Genomic DNA, 15,949 nt, shown 5'->3' on the forward strand with positions numbered 1-15,949 from the left:
TATTTTATTTTTGAGGAAGATTAGCCCTGAGCTAACATCTGCTGCCAATCCTCCTCTTTTTGCTGAGGAAGACTGGCCCTGAGCTAACATCCATGCCCATCTTCCTCCACTTTATACGTGGGACGCCTGCCACAGCATGGCTTGCCAAGCGGTGCCATGTCCACACCCGGGATCTGAACTGACAAACGCCAGGCCGCTGAAGCAGAACGTGTGCACTTAACTGCTGTGCCACCGGGCTGACCCCCATGGTGTATAATTCTTTTTATATGTTGCTGGATTTGGTTTGCTAATGTTCATTGAGAATTTTTGCATCCATATTCACAAGACATATTGGATTATGCTTTTCTTTTCTTATGATGTCTTTGCCTGGTTTTGGTAACTCAGTACTGTCCTAGACTTATAAAAGGAGTTGGGAAGTGTTCCCTTCTCTTCTATTTTTCGCAAGAGTTTTTGAAAAATTGGTGTTAATTTTTCTTTAAATATTTGGTAGAACTGGTGAAACCATCTGGTCCTAAACTTTCCTTTATGGGTAGGTTTCTGTTATTGTTGTTGTTTTGCTACTTTAATCTCTTCGCCTGTGAGAGGTCTATTCAGATCGTCTATTTCTTCTTGAGTCATCTTTAGTATTCTGTGTCTTTCTAGGAATGTGCCCATTTCATCTAAGTTATCTAATTTGTTGGCATACAGCTGTTCATAATGTTCCTTTATAGTCCTTCCTATTTCTGTAAGGCAGGTAGTAAAGTTCCCACTTTCATTCTGATTGCTGGATATAGGATTCTTGACAGCTTTTCCCTTGAGCACTTTGAATATCTTATCCTACTACTTGCTGGCCTTCATTATTTCTCTCTCTCTCTTTTTGTGAGAAAGATTGGCCCTGAGCTAACATCTGTGCCAATCTTCCTCTATTTTATGTGAGATGCTGCCACAGCGTGGCTTGACGAGCAGTGCTAGGTCCACTCCTGGGATCTGAACCTGCAAACCCCAGGCCACCAAAGCGGAGCACGTGAACTTAACCACTATGCCACTGGGCCAGCCCTGTGGCCTCCATGATTTCTGATGGGAAGTCAGCTATTAGTTTTATTGGGGTTCCCTTATGAGTAATGAATCATTTTGCTCTTGTTGCTTTCAAGATTTTTTCCCTTATCTTTGACTTTCAGCATTCTTATGATGATGTGTCTGGACGCTCTTTGCATTTATCCTACTTGGAATTCATTGAGATTCCTAGATGTGTAGCTTGTTTTTCAATAAATTTGGGAAGTTTTCAGCCATTATTTCTTCAATTTTTTTTCTTTTCTTTTTTTTGTTGCATCTTTCCCTGTCTTCCCTTCTGGTATTCCCATTATATGTATATTGACTTTCTTAGTGGTGTTCCAAATTTCCCTGAGACCCTCTTCATGTGTCTTATTTTTCTTTGTCTATTCTTTGACTTCCATAATCTCAGTCAATCTTCAAGTTCATTTATTCTTTATTCTGCTATTTCAGCTCTACTGTTGAGCCCCTCTGGTGAGTTTTTAAAAATTCTTCAGTTGTTATACTTTTCAACTCTAGACTTTCCATTTGGTTCTTTTTAAATAATTTCTGTCTCTTTATTGATAGTCTCTATTTGATGAGACACTGTCTTTGTCCTGCAATTCTTTAATCATAGTTTCCTTTAGTTCTGTGAACATGTTTATAATGGCTACTTTGAAGTCTTTTGTGATAAATTCAATATCCTGTCATGCTCACATGCAGTTTCTGTTGCTTGATTTTCAGGCATATGAATTATACATTCTTGTTTCTTTGCATGCCTCATAATTTTTTGTTGGAAATTGGACATTACAGATAACATATTGTAGCAACTCTGGATACTGGTCCCCCTCCTCTGGGGCTTATTATTGTTATTTGTTTAGTGTTGGGCTGGATTATTTTAGTGAAGACTATCCCTTTATACCTCCCCACCCCCACAGTGTTAAGCCTCTGATGTTGCTCCTGAGGGAGATGCAGCTTCAGGTGTGCCCACAGTCATCCTGGAATGACAGTGCTTTCATAGGACTCTTGTGATGAGAAAACAGCTATTCTGAGTTGCTACCTTGGCATTTCACAGTATGACAACCCTGGCCACGCTGAGTCTACACATTTAGAGAAAGACCTGAGCTTAGGTTCCCTGCTTCAAGTTCCCCTTTGCTTCTCCCAGGTCATCTTTTAAAATGACCACTCAGAGTTGAGCCTTCCAAAAGTTAGTGATCTCCACCTCAACCACCTTATAAGTAACAGGTGCTTGCTACCCTGTTCTCTATCTCCTGCTCACTGGTGACCTGGGATAGAGAACTGCCCTTCTCTGGCTCATTCCCCCCACCCCCTGCCCCCTCCCCAGCTTCTGGGATCTGTAAGTAATAAATCTTGTGACTCTACTTCCTTTGTGTGAGTGTACTGAAAATACACCTTCAATCAAAATGCCCCCAGGGTTTTCACTTCCTCAAAGTGGTAGTTCAGATGCTAGGGAGCTACCTGCCGACCCCTCTGTGAGTGGCTTGTGCCTCCTCATTCATCAGGTCATAATCTACATATTCTTAATTCAATGCACCGGCTACAGCCCCCAAAACAATTCTTCCTCTCTTTCCCTGACCACACCCAGCTGTTAAACTGCACTAATTGCCAGCTGACTGCTCCATTGTTTTCAACAATGCCCTGGGCATACATTCTTCTACAGACTAATCCAATCAAGTTCTGGCTCCTTTGAAAGTGTTCTGCGGTCAGTGTTTGATACAGGTATACCTTGTTTTATTGTGCTTTGCACATACTGCGTTTTTACAAGATCCTCCACCAGCAAAAAGATTACAATGCTTGGAAGGCTCAGATGATGGTTAGCATTTTGTAGCAATAAAGTATTTTTAAATTAAGGTATGTACATTCTTTTTTTTTTAGACATAATGCTATTGCACACTTAATAGACTACACTATACTGTAAACATAACTTTTATAAGCACTGGGAAACCAAACAATTCACAATAAAGTGACTCACTTTATTGTGATATTTGCATTATTGTGGTGGTTTAGAACCAAACTTGCAGTGTCTCTGAGATGTGCCTGTATTTGTTTTGACCCCAAGAGGGCTCCTCCCAGTTCTTCTTTCCCTGGTTCCCTCTTGTGAACCAGCCTCCAGTATAGCCTGTCTCTTGGCCACCTTTCACCACCTCTTCACGTTCTTGAGAATGCCCTTGGGCTTGAACTTCTCCACTGTCTATTGCAAATGAAGTCAGTTCCTTTGGGAAGAAATTAGGAACAATCTGTTTTTCTGACTTGCTTTCCCTCCAGGCAAAATCTCTGAGCCAGGGCTCTGGAGCTGGGGTGAGGACAAGGGCAAACTTCTCCGTGAGTGACACCCATGCTCTCGGAGCTCAGTGGGAGGGCATCAGCCTGATGTCCTCTCTGCTTACCTCTTCTGGCATGGAACACTGCCTCACAGCAGGGCAATGGTGATCAGGGCCCCAGTATGTGGGGTGGTGCCTCCCCCAGGGTGGAGCCTCTGCTCCGTGGGTGGGGGCTGGGCAGAAGAGAGCCCTTCCTCTCAACCAGACTTACTTGGACTCAGCCTCAGCAACAGGCACTGGGGGCACCGCTCCTTTGGAAGGAGGCCCTCCAACTGGGAGCCGAGGGGAGTGCTCTTAGCTGCAGCAGTCTGGAGTGGAGTCTCTGCCTCACTGAGCTGGGAGAGAGGAGGGATGGGGTGGTCTTGGCTCAGATACCACAGGCTCTTTCCTTTCTTGCTGAATTTTCATAGATTTCTTGGATAGATGTTTCTTCTTTGCCTGTTTGCCCTTAGAACCATTCTCAGAAGCTTTAATTACAGTAGTCCTTCTTTATCTGCAGTTTCACTTTATTTGGTTTCAGTTACCCATGGCCAACGATAGTCTGAAAATATTAAATGGAAAATTCCAGAAATAAACAACTCATAAGTTTTAAATTGTGTACCATTCTGAGTAGCATGATGAAATCTCGCACCACCTTCCGCTCCATCCCGCCCAGGTCATACATCATCTCTTTGTTGGATCCTCAGACATCAACATCATCTGCTCCTGACACCCAACATTGGCACTGTCACGGCTCAATGATCCTCCTTCTCCATGGAGCTTATGATCCTCGGTCAGAAGGTCAATAGTAGCCTAGTGCTACTTCACAATGCCTACATCATTCATCTCATCACGTAGGCATTGTATCATCTCACGCCGTCACAAGAAGGGTGAGTAAAGTAAAATAACATAGAGAGAGACCACATTCACCTAACTTTTATAACAGTATATTGTTATAATTATTCCCTTTTATTATTAATTATTGTTGTTAATCTCTTACTGTGCCTAATATATAAACTAAATTTTATCAGGTACATGTGTATAAGAAAAAACATACTCTAGATAGGGGCTGGTGCTAGCCAGGGTTTCAGGCAGCCACTGGGGGTCTTGGAATGTATTTCCTGTGGATAAGTGGGGACTACTGTATTGTTGTGGTTTTTTGTTTTAATTTTTATTGTTTTTCCTAATTTTTACCAGTTTCACTAAGAATGGGTCAGTGGAGTGCCTCACATTGTCATCCTGGAGGTTGATCCTCAAGTAGTCTTGGTTTGGTTTTGTTAATTTTTTTTTCAGTTTGAGCATCTGATTCTGCATCCCAATAAGGTCCCCACACTGCCGCTGGCTGACGTGTGTTGTAGGTTTCGTGTCTGTAGGTTTTCCTTCTCTGTTCTTTATTGAAGAAACCAGGTTGTTTTACCTGTAGTTTTCCACAACCTGGATTTTTCTGCCTGCATCCCTGGGTGTCATTTAATGTGTTCTCTCATCTGGAAGCTTGACCAGTGCCTCTGACACCTCCGTGCCACCTCACATCTCCTCAGTCCATCTGTGAACTCATTTTTGCTGCAGCAACAAGCTGCTCAGGGGCAACCCAACAGCATCTCCCATCGGTCACTCCAAAGCTCTCTTTCTACTCTACGGCTTCTCTGCCAGGTGTGGGGTGCTGGACCATTCTGACCATTCCTGCCCACAAAGCTAGAAGTGTGAGGGAGTTAATATTCCATGGGGCAACCAGTAGATGAATCCTCTCCTCTCTGTGTCTTGGGTGGACACTTCTGAGGCACATCCTACAAGGTTCCTCACGGGTCTCCAATGGGTCAGAGCCTCAATTGCCCACAATGAGCACTACTCCAATAACCTCCCTGGTGGGTGGGCTTTCCCTCCTTCCTTGTTTCACCCTCTCCAGCCCTTCACTCCTGCTCCTTAGGATCATTTCTAATATAAACCACCTTCATGCAGCCCTCGTCTCAGGCTCTGCATTTGGAGGGAAGAGGCTAAGACAATCAGATTGTGCCTTAATGTCTTAGCAAGACTACTAATAGGAGCATGGTGAACTTCCATCAGGAAAAATCCAATGTCTGGTCCACTCTCTCTTTGCGATGTTAGCCATCACTGACATCGACAGCTTAGTCACCCTTAGGTATAGTTCTTGCAGGAAAGGTAGGACATATTCTTAATTTTTGTTAATTTACCAGCTTTCAAAATGACATTAGTTCCTGATATCCTCCCAAAGGGAGTCACTGAGGTTTTTGTCTTTAAAGAATGATTATGAGATCATGGATTTAAACATGCCTGATGGGTTTCACGCAATGGTGGCTAGTATTCTTGATGATGCTCACGCTGTCCTATCTTTGGTCGGTGGGTCTTCATCTAAGTTGGCTCCCGAGTCCAACTTTAGTGTTCCTCAATAACCTCCTTGATTTCTAAAAACGAATCCAGGCTTTTCAGTAGAGCTACTGATTTAACAAATATGGAATATATTTTACAAGGTTATAGCAATACTTCTAATTTGGATTCAGACTACAGGGTTTTTATTACCTTCATTGATCTTAAATCTGTATCTTCTTTTTCCCATGCCAAAAAATTTCAGTTCTTGACTCTCCTTGGGTCATTTGGGACTTGGGACATTTGAGTTGTTTTCAGTCTTTAGTTGTTAAAAGTTTTATTGAATAAATTGCCTTTTGAGTGGATCTTTTGAATTTTTGCCAATGTGTCTTCAGGATACATCCCTTGAAGTAAGATGGCTGGGTCAAAGGGTAAATACAGAAGTAATTTTGTTAGCTATTGCTAATTTCTCCTTCTTTGGGGGTGGTGGCCTTCAGCATCCCCACTGACGATGTATGAGATGCCTGTCTGCCCACAGACTGAACAATAGCACGCCATCCACCTCTGAAGTTTTGTCAGTTGGATGTGTAAGAAAGGGCCTCTCAGTGTGTTTTTATTTCTATTTTTCTAGCTATGAGTGAAATGAGGGGTCTGTTTCTATCGCTCGGATGTTTCACTTTGGCTAAGGGCTGTGTAAAGGCAACACAGGAAGGGTATTTGTGGAAAAACTGAATTGACAGTAAAAACTCATACCTAATAATTTATTTTAAATGGTTCTAGATTGATAGCACCCCCACTCACATGACAGAAACAAATACTAATTTTTTCTAGAAGAACTCAGATGTGTCAGAGAAATTCCAGAGGTAAAGTTCAAAAGAATACAAACTCACAGCCAAAAATCACAAAATTCACCAGCAAACACGGCACCATGAGTGAGTCAGCAGAAAAAATGGACAGAAGAATCAGAGCCGCAGTCTTCAGATATTGATATCATCAATCAGAGAACATAAAACAAGTCTAATATGTTTACAAAATAAAAGAATGGATTGAAAATGTGATGAACAAGCTATAGAAATCCAGCAAATTATAAAAACAATGTAGAACTTATAGAATTGAAAATCGTAACTACTGAAATGAAAAACTGGACGAGTTTAACAGCATATTTGATACAGCTGGTAAGAAAACTAGTGAACTGCAAAGTAGATCCGAAGAAATTATCCAGAATGTAGCAAAGCCAGATAAGGAACAGAAAATATGAAAGCCTTAAGAAACATGGAAGAAAGGGCGAGGATGCCTAACATACATTTAATTGTAACAGACAATGGCCCAGAGGTAACATTTGAAGAGACAAAACCTGAGGTTCAAAAAACCCAGTGAGTGAAGAGCAAGCAGGGTGGGTGGTCTCTTCACCTGACAGCTCTGAGCGCACCACAGGACACCGTCAGAGAAACGACAAGCTGTCTTCTTTTTTTTCTTTTTTTAAAAGATTTTATTTTTCCTTTTTCTCCCCAAAGCCTCCCGGTACACAGCTGTATATTTTTAGCTGTGGGTTCTTCTAGTTGTGGCCACCTCAACATGGCCTAATGAGCAGTGCCATGTCCACGCCCAGGATCCAAACCGGTGAAACCCTGGGCTGCACGAACTTAACCACTTGGCCACGGGGCCGGCCCAAACAAGGTGTCTTCTGAAGAACAGCCATCAGGCTGACACCTGGCTTCTCAGCTGCAACAAGGACAGCTGGAAGGCAGTGGAACAATGTGTCCAACATGCTTAGGGAAAAACTGCCAATCGAGTACTGCATTCCTAGCAAAAAGAGCTTTCAAGAACAAGAACATAGAGACTTTTTCAGCAAACAGAATTGAGAACGTTTGTTACTACTGGCTCTTACTGAAGGAAATGCTGAAGTTCCCGACCAGCAGAAGGAAAGCGTTTCCATTTAAAGAGTCCGAGAGGCAAGAGGAAACGCCCAGCAGAGGCAGTGCTCACGGTGGGTGGACTGACCGCCTGACCACGAGGAACCACAGCAACCATGTCTTGTGGGATCACAAACAGAATCCTGGCTACCAGGCACAACTCTACCAGTGCCCACGGCGTAGAGGGGCTGGAGCATCAACTGTCCTTGTACTCTTTAGGGAAAGGGAAGAGACACTGATTAATCTTACACTCGAACCAGCTAAGTATTTATACTAAAACTGGGGGGTAACTACTAAAATACTAAGTACAGTGTGCCTAACTTTCCAAATAACAGCATGAGAAAAGCAGCTCACTCCATGCAAAACAGGGCACAAAAAGGGAGAAAAGGCAGCTGGGGAAGGAGACACAAGGAGCAGGTGGAAACATTTCACACCGCAGATTTTGGACAGTGCATTGCAGCGGCACTCACGGGTCTGGATGGGACCCTGAGGAGCTCGGCCCAAGCTGACGGGACAGGGTGTTTCGTGCTGTGGAAGCAAACACGACATTCTGCCAGCTCCTCAGGTGACCGAGCACTTCACCTACCAGTTAGAAAAAACAGGCTCACCCAACAGGTTCTGGTCCCCCAGATAACAAAATGCTCTTTCACGTAAACCTAAGCATGGGAATCACATTTCCCACCACAGACAGACTGATGCAAACTCGGTGACCTTACACGCTGCCGGTATCCGGCAGCCGGTGCTGAGGTCGGACTCCCAGAGCACCTCCTTCTCTTGTAAACGCTCCCAGCTCTGAGTCTTCCTCCGACACCGCGACCCAAAACCAGGCAAGGTCTTGCAGCAGAAATAGAAGCGTCTCCTCAGAATTATTGATGCAGGTGGTCTTTTTTTTTTGCATCAATAATATTCCTTACACTGAAGTTTCATATTCCGTTTTTTAGAAGAAAAACCAAGGCAGATTCAACAAGTAGCTTTCTAGGTAGGGGCGAAGCTAGGATTGGAGCCCAGGACTGGCAGTCCCCAAAGACTATGAAACACATGCCTGTGTGCTGGCTAACGCTGTGGGCAAGTGAATCTCAGATGTGCTGTTACGAAAAAGGCCCACGTGTTCGTGTGGAAGGGTGGGGTTACAGAGAGGACGCACAGGAGTTAGGGAAGGGGCGAGGTCCCCGAGGGGAGACGAGCAGAAAGAAGAGCATCTTTGCATGTTAGTGTTTTTCTCTGTTATGTTTTTCAAGAACCAAAGTGGGACCCTGGGCAGCCCTGCCATAGCCCCTCAGCCAAGGCTGGTCACCGCCCACCCAGAAGTGTACATCAGGTCTCTCATCGATACACTAGGCCTGTACTTCAGGTTTTACTCTTTTCCTTGCACACCAGGTCACCTGCTTTCAGGGTTTTTAGTGCATGGAGCTGCTGGCGTGATGCGACGCTCTCCTGGAGACCCCATCTGCTCCAGGTGTCCCGAAAGCTTTGGGTGTGACTCAGCAGGAGCTGGGCCAGCAGCCTCCGGGCCGGAGTCACAGACCACCACCAGCTGCCTCCAGCCAAATCTAGAGCCCAGAGCAAGAGCAGGCCGGAGGTGAGACGGGGAGGCGGAGGCCCACCCTGCTGCTGCTGGCTGAGCCCTCAGGCTGGCACAGCTGGCATGCCAGCACCCCAGGTGCTGCTGGAGGGGATGTGGCCTCTGGGAGAGACTCTGCCAGGCCAAGCCCTGATTTTATCAAAACAGAGCTGATCCAGCTGTTTCTGTCGACTCGCTGCCTCTGGTGGCGTGCATCTATGCCCCACACACCCGCCCACCCGCCGCAGCTGCTCTGCCCTGCTGTAGCTCCGCACCTCTGCTGGGTGCCCTCTCTAGCCACGTTATCGTTGTCGACCGCCGATGAGAACTGCATGACTCTGATCAGTTCCACCCGGAAGACACCAGCCAGACACTTGGGTTCTGGTGCAGCCCCTCCCTCGCTGCAATGCCCATCCCTCTGCCCATCACTGTCCTTCATCACCGTTCCTCCTCCGGGATGCCGCCCGGCTGGCACGCCTCTTTCCCAGTGCCGACTGCCCTGCCCCGGGCTCCTGGGAATCCTTTCTAGTTTCCATGTCCCCCCAGTCAGGTCTGCTTCCTGACCGGGCATCTCTCACAGAGTCATGAACTACTGAGGACTCAGACAAGCGAGACATCCTGCCCGGTCACCCCCCGAGGCTCTAAGATTTCATAAATCTTTCTGAAAACCAAACACTAAAAACAGAGCACTCACGGGTGATTACTGCTCGTTTCCCAGTCTGATTCAACAATATGGGAAGGACGACTAAAAGCCCACTGATGAAGAACATTTACTTTTTGTGCTTAAAAAGGACACTCTGGGGATGGCCCCTGCAGAAGGAGGTGGGCCCGTCTCCAAGTCATCAGAGCACCCGCCAGGATCATTTCTGGAATCTGTGGGTCTCTCACTCCTTCTGATAACGGCTACTGATGTCATTCAGTCATTTGCCAAGGAACCCAGACATCGAGGGCAGCAAAGGCCTGGGTCCTAGGGACCGCAGCAGAAGGCCAGAGAAAAAGCCCATCGTTGACACCACGTCCTGCAAAAGGCAACTGTCTCCTGCCTCAGGGGCTGCTCAGAGGCCTGTGGCTCTTTCTCTTCGTCTCAGTCGTCACTGGTGTTTATTTCTTTTCTTGGTGCTTTTAAATCCTCGTGATGCCCCTTGACCAAAACAGATGGTAGGAGGTATTCTGAAACGAACAAAACCCTTCACACTCAACTATTATACCTTTTGCCAACAAACAACCCAATTCATAACAGCAGTCTGATGTGTGCTTTCTTCTTGTTCCAAAATGCTCCCTCTCTTTCACCCTGTGGAGCATTCAGGACGTGGGCTCTCCCTTTGCACAGCCCAGGGCAGCTCCCTGTCTGCAGCTGGCCAGCATCCCTCAGGCCCGCTTCCTGTGGGAGTCTCCCAGCCACCAACGCACGCTTGCCGCGGAGAACTCGGCCAGCTTCTGCCAAGCTCTCCAGGGCTCAGACTTCCTTTCACCCCGTCGGATGAAACCCTAACAGCCCAACGGCTCCCGGGACTCACTCGTAGGCCAAAGTCTAGGCAAACGCTCAAAGGCAGCTGAGGGACACGAGTCTATCTTCCTGTCAATTTGGATTCCCTGGCAATTTTTTTCCCTTTTCCCCCAAATTAGATCTGAAATCAACTTTAACCCAACAAGAGCACAGTTCATGCTAGGAAAACAAACTCATGGGTTGTAACTTAAGAAATTACAACCAAGGTTCTTTCTATCTCTGTTTTGGCCATGTTTTGCATTTCTGTGCTGCAGGAGTTCCAAAAACAGAGTACACAAGAGAAATTAAGTTATTCAAGAGACAGGAAGAGTCATGCTTTCCATTCCCACTGAAGCCAACATCCCGACCCAGAGTCAGCTTCTCTCAGTGAAAGGGCCGGCCAGGCTCAACCCAGGGACTCTCCACGTAAAACACGTGTTCAGACCCTGTTTCAGGAAGAGCCCAGGTACTGACCTGCGGCCAGCCGTGTGCCTCTCACCCGCAGGTTCAGAGCAGACTTCCATGGCGTCCCCTTCCACCTGCTCCCCTTCAGCCCCCAGGGCTTCTGCCGACACTTGCACGGTGGCCCTGGGCGTGGCTGGGCTGTGGAGGACAGAGAGGTGAGTGCTGGCTCCTGCAACCCCAGTTTTTCCCTAGAAATGAACTTCTGAGGAAGACGTTATTTTTCTCACAAAGATATCTTGTAACTATTTTGGCATAGTGTCATCTTCAGGCTACCAGGACAAGGAGGAAAATTACAGCAAGGCTGCAAGTGAATATGATAAACACCACATTTTACAAATCTAGGTATGACAACTACACTTTATCTTTCAAAAACAGTATTATTACAGTGCCGTGTGGTAAATGCCTACCAAGCGCACCAAAAGTTTTCTGTGATAATCAGTAAGAAATTTACTAAACTTAACTCTGCAACATTGAGAGTCTCCTCCCCAACACCAAGGTTTCCATCTAGCAGTGCAGGGTTTTCTCCTGAAAATGATCCCTCAGAAAGGAGTTACCGTATACTCAAGGCCTTACAAAAATCTCCCACATTGCAGTGGGTTCTCAGAATTATTTTACTTTGAAGATTTTATTTTTTTCCTTTTCCTCCCTAAAGCCCCCCGGTACATAGTTGTATATTCTTCATTGTGGGTCCTTCTAGTTTTGGCATGCAGGACGCTGCCTCAGCATGGTCCCATGAGCAGTGCCATGTCCCCGCCCAGGATTCAAACAAAGGAAACACTGGGCCGCCTGCAGCGGAGCGCGCGAACTTACCCACTCGGCCACGGGGCCAGCCCCAGAATTATTTCACTTTAAACAGTAAAGTTCTTTAGAGGCAAATAAGTTAGTCTAAAGAGACTTCGATCAACGTACTATCTAGATGGTCACGAAGGTTCACCCAAAAACAATCAGTTACAAAACAGGGAAAGAAACATAACACAGATTCAAGAATTATCCCCACAGACATTTTCCCACAGTGGGCTCTCAACAGAACCGTGTAACAAATGGTTTTGTTGTCAAGTTCCTAAATGTGTACTGACAGGACAAACGAAACACTGGAGGCCCCACGTGAGGGGAGGGGCTCACGGCCTGCAACAACATCCCTGAGGCCCACATCTGCTCCACTCGAGAGTGGCTGTGCCGAGCGGAGGTGTGGCACAGCCGTGTGAAGTGTGAGCATAGAGAACCACGGTGAGGTTCCTACACACCCAGGCAGACACTGGGAGGGCACCCCAGTCACTCCCAGGACAGAGCCCAGGAGGCCCGGGGCTCCCCTTCCTGTCCTCCTCTAGCAGGGGCCCCATACAAAACCACCCCCACTCATCTACCCTTTTTTGGTGACTCTCGACTTGTCAGGGTTTCCGTCACCTGCAGCTAAATATGAAGTTAAGTGACAGGGATGCTAAACTACACCATCTACGTCCTTAAAGTCTATATGCTCAAAAGGCTTTCTAAATTCAAGGGGTGGCCGCATCCTGCAGTGTGGACACCGTGTCACCTCACGTACCTCATGTTTTTCTTTGGTTTATCAAACCGAAAGTCCGCAGGGTAGAGGTGACGTCTCACCAGGTGATCCTTCCTGTCTTTGCTGGTCTTGAACTTCTCCGTGCACCCTTCCACCAAGCACTGATACTGAAACGAAACAGCATACCCTCCATCCTGACCCCCGGAGCCCTCGCCGCTCCTCAATGGGCACACCAAGGGCAGGGAAGGTGCCCCCTGGCCTTGTCCCCAACCCTGAGAGCTGGGAGTGGCACTCTGAGCCCTGCAGCCCGGATACCCACTGGACAGTTTGGGAACAAGCCCCCGGGGTCACTGCACTTGGCCTTGGTCACCCACCATGTTCTGCCTCTCAGACAGGATCTGGAACAATGAGTCGTGCCACTCCAGGATGTGGATGTCCAGCAGGTGTCCTGAGGGGAAGGCTCGTTTGCAGAAGGAGCAGACGTTTCTGTGCAGAGTGTGGTAGTGGTGCTCATAGTCCTCCAGGGCGTCGAACACCTGGCAGCAGCCCGCCACCTGACAGGTGAACTCGGGCACCCTGACAAAGGAAACCGCCTGGTGGGAACACCATTCCCCTGGTGACAAAGACTGTCAGAGTCCCTGTCAACAGCTTCCTTTTAAGTGCCCTGATACAGCTTCGAATGTTTCTTTTACAGTCCCAAACCCTACCCTGTTAAGAAGTTAGTTTTCACACCAGCTAGGCGGAGGGGAGGCCGGCCTCTCAGGGCGTGGACGGGTGCAAGCAGGGGCGGGGCGGCAGGTCCCCCTCCTCCACCTGAGGGGCGGTGGAGGAGGGGTGGAATGGGGCCCCGGGAAGGGGCGGGGTGGGAGGCGGGGAGGGGACGGCGCTGGGCCCAGAGCCGCTCACCTGGGCCTCTCGGGCGCCCCGGCCACCTGCGTGAGCACATCCTGGAGGTACAGGTGCCGCTGCACGTCCCCGTCCTGCAGAACACGCGCGTAGTGGGTGGGCCGGGCGCCTCGCGGCCCCGCCCCCGCCCCGCCCCTCGGCCGCAGGCCCCGCCTCCAACCAGAGGCCCCGCCCCAGACTCAGCCCCGCCTCCAGCCAGAGGCCCCGCCCCGAACCTCAGGCCCCGACCCCTTACAACGGCCCTCCGCCTCTGCTCACGCACCTCGAAGAACTCGTGCTCCCGCGGGAAGCGCACCTGGCGCGCCGTGAAGCGGAAGGGCGCGGCGCCGGCCTTGGGGCTACGCTCCACGGGCAGAGGCTCCGCCGCACCGGGGCCCCCGGCCAGGCGGGCGTGCACCGCGGGAGGCAGCTGCATCGCCCTGCGCGCCGGCAGCGCCGCAGCCTATCGGCCACCGTCGACGGGCCGGCAGGGGCGGGGCCGGACGTGACGTCGCGCCACTTCCGCCGCGGGCGCAGGCTGGGCGCGCAGGTCCTCCGGTGAGTTGGGACCGGAGGGTGTTGGGCCCCTCCTGCGGACCCGATGCACAACCGGTGCGGGCCGGCCTCCGCGTTGTGGCGCCGACGGTTCGGGTCCCGGAGCGGGGTCTCTGGTTTTGTCCCGAGCCCTGACGGTTCAGGCCGGCCCCGTGGGCGGCTCCCGCCTCCCTCCCGCCCTCGGCGCCGTCTTCTTGCTGGCGCCGCCCTTCTGTCCCTGCTAAGGGCTGCAGCCGCCTCTGCATCGTTCTTGGCTCTGGACCAGTCTCCAGGCTGGAGCCAGAGCTCAGGTTCCGTCATAACTCCTCTCGGCCTAAAGCCTTCGATGGCTTCCCGTTGCCCCGTCCGGGGCCTCCCGGCCCGTGGGGCCCTGCCGTTCGCCTGCATCTCCAGTGTCCCCATCCCATCCCGTCCCATCCGCTCCAGGCGCGGACAGGGCGCGGCGCCAGGTGCGCACGGGGCCGGTGGAGAAGTCAGGACGTCCCTGCCGTTCCGGAGCCTGCAGCCGGCAGGGGGGACAGACGTCCAGCTGCTGGATGTTACCTAGTTCATGTGGTGACGGGTGACACGTCAGGGACGCGGGGATGCGTGAGACCTACCGTAGAGGACGGCCGAGGCCCGCCGAGACTTTAACTCTCCACTCCTCCCCGCAAGTGTTTCAGCCTGGAGCAGGCGAGTGCGTGCCCACGTGCGGTGGCAAGGAAAATGGGGTGCTGTTTCTTTAAGAAGTTAAAAACGTAATTACACAGAAAAGTGTGATTTAAAAATATAATCAGAAACTTTTAGTAACTTCATTTTGGTGGTGAAGGTTTGTGACTACACATCCTCGACCAGTCATTTTCACGCCTGAGAAGAGCTCTGGTCAGATCCAGACCAGTTTTCGTCTCTTATATTTTACTTTCCTGTCTCTGAGAAAGCAAAGCATTAGGCTCTTGACATTTTCCACAATTTTTTTTTTGTTTTTTGTTTTTTGTTTTTTATTAATGTTATGATAGATTACAAGCTTGTGAGACTTCAGTTGTACATTTTTGTTAGTCATGTTGTGGGTACACCACTTCCCCCTTCGTACCCTCCCCCCACCCCCCCTTTTCCCTGGTAACCACCGATCAGATCTCCTTCTCAATATACTAATTTCCACCTATGAGTGGAGTCATATAGAGATCGTCTTTCTCTGACTGACTTATTTCGCTTAACATAATGCCCTCGAGGTCCATCCACGTTGTTGTGAATGGGCCAGTTTTGTCTTTTTTTATGGCTGAGTAGTATTCCATTGTGTATATATACCACATCTTCTTTATCCAGTCATCAGTTTCTGGGCATGTAGGCTGGTTCCACGTCTTGGCTATTGTAAATAATGCTGCGATGAACATAGGGGTGCAACGGACTCTTGAGATATCTGTTATCAGGTTCTTAGGATAGATACCCAGTAGTGGGATGGCTGGGTCATAGGGTATTTCTATTTTTAACTTTTTGAGAAATCTCCATACTGTTTTCCATAGTGGCTGTACCAGTTTGCATTCCCACCAACAGTGTATGAGGGTTCCTCTTTCTCCACAACCTCTCCAACATTTGTCGTTCTTGGTTTTGGATGTTTTTGCCAATCTAACGGGGGTAAGGTGATATCTTAGTGTAGTTTTGATTTGCATTTCCCTGATGATTAGCGATGATGAACATCTTTTCATGTGTCTATTGGCCATATTCATATCTTCTTTTGAGAAATGTCTGTTCATGTCCTCTGCCCATTTTTTGATCGGGTTGTTTGTTTTTTTGTTGTTAAGCAGTGTGAGTTCTTTGTATATTATGGAGATTAACCCTTTGTCGGATATGTGGCTTGTAAATATTTTTTCCCAATTAGTGAGCTGTTTTTTTGTTTCAATTCTGTTTTCCCTTGCCTTGAAGAAGCTCTTTAGTCTGATGAAGTCCCATTTGTTT

General features: G+C 48.5%; 2 protein-coding genes across 9 annotated transcripts in view; one reads left to right on the forward strand and one right to left on the reverse strand.

Moving 5' to 3' along the window:
• Positions 1-1,354: 1,354 nt before the first annotated feature.
• Positions 1,355-13,951, reverse strand: ZNF511 (zinc finger protein 511). Of its 4 annotated transcripts, XR_002806495.2 has the most exons (7): positions 13,746-13,898; positions 13,484-13,557; positions 12,952-13,153; positions 12,620-12,744; positions 11,086-11,214; positions 3,562-3,891; positions 2,982-3,242 (listed from the first exon to the last, which is right to left on the reverse strand). XR_002806495.2 is itself a non-coding variant. In XM_023636525.2 (6 exons), the coding sequence occupies exons 1-6, from the start codon at positions 13,896-13,898 to the stop codon at positions 3,867-3,869; spliced, it is 708 nt and encodes a 235-aa protein (XP_023492293.1). In that variant the 3' UTR covers positions 1,355-3,866. The 4 variants fall into 4 exon arrangements, 3 of the variants coding, with proteins under 3 accessions (XP_023492293.1, XP_023492289.1, XP_023492283.1); XM_023636525.2 differs by having other exon boundaries at positions 1,355-3,891; XM_023636521.2 differs by lacking the exons at positions 2,982-3,242; positions 3,562-3,891 and adding an exon at positions 9,878-10,295 and having other exon boundaries at positions 13,746-13,951.
• Positions 13,749-15,949, forward strand: part of TUBGCP2 (tubulin gamma complex component 2) — a 32,576-nt gene continuing 30,375 nt past the window's right edge. The window contains exon 1 of one of the 5 annotated variants that reach the window (XM_023636465.2): positions 13,749-14,020. The gene's annotated coding sequence lies outside the window, so the exon portion shown is untranslated. Of the gene's footprint in view, positions 14,694-15,949 lie in introns of all 5 variants that reach the window. The other 4 variants (XR_011441299.1, XM_070275290.1, XM_070275282.1 and 1 more) reach the window with 4 other exon arrangements.

Source organism: Equus caballus, chromosome 1 (assembly GCF_041296265.1).
Source record: "Equus caballus isolate H_3958 breed thoroughbred chromosome 1, TB-T2T, whole genome shotgun sequence".
In the NCBI taxonomy this organism is placed as follows: Eukaryota; Metazoa; Chordata; class Mammalia; order Perissodactyla; family Equidae; genus Equus; species Equus caballus.

What these genes read in the sequence shown, in the direction of transcription:
- ZNF511 (XM_023636515.2), bottom strand. Translation starts at nt 13,898, where the DNA reads ATGCAGCTGCCTCCCGCGGTGCACGCCCGCCTGGCCGGGGGCCCCGGT. An exon ending in TGTCTGAGAGGCAGAACATG is followed by an intron (nt 12,745 to 12,951) that starts GTGGGTGACCAA and finishes GTTTCGTTTCAG; the next exon opens with TATCAGTGCTTGGTGGAAGG. An exon ending in AGGCACACGGCTGGCCGCAG is followed by an intron (nt 10,313 to 11,085) that starts GTCAGTACCTGG and finishes TTGAGTGTGAAG; the next exon opens with GGTTTTGTTCGTTTCAGAAT.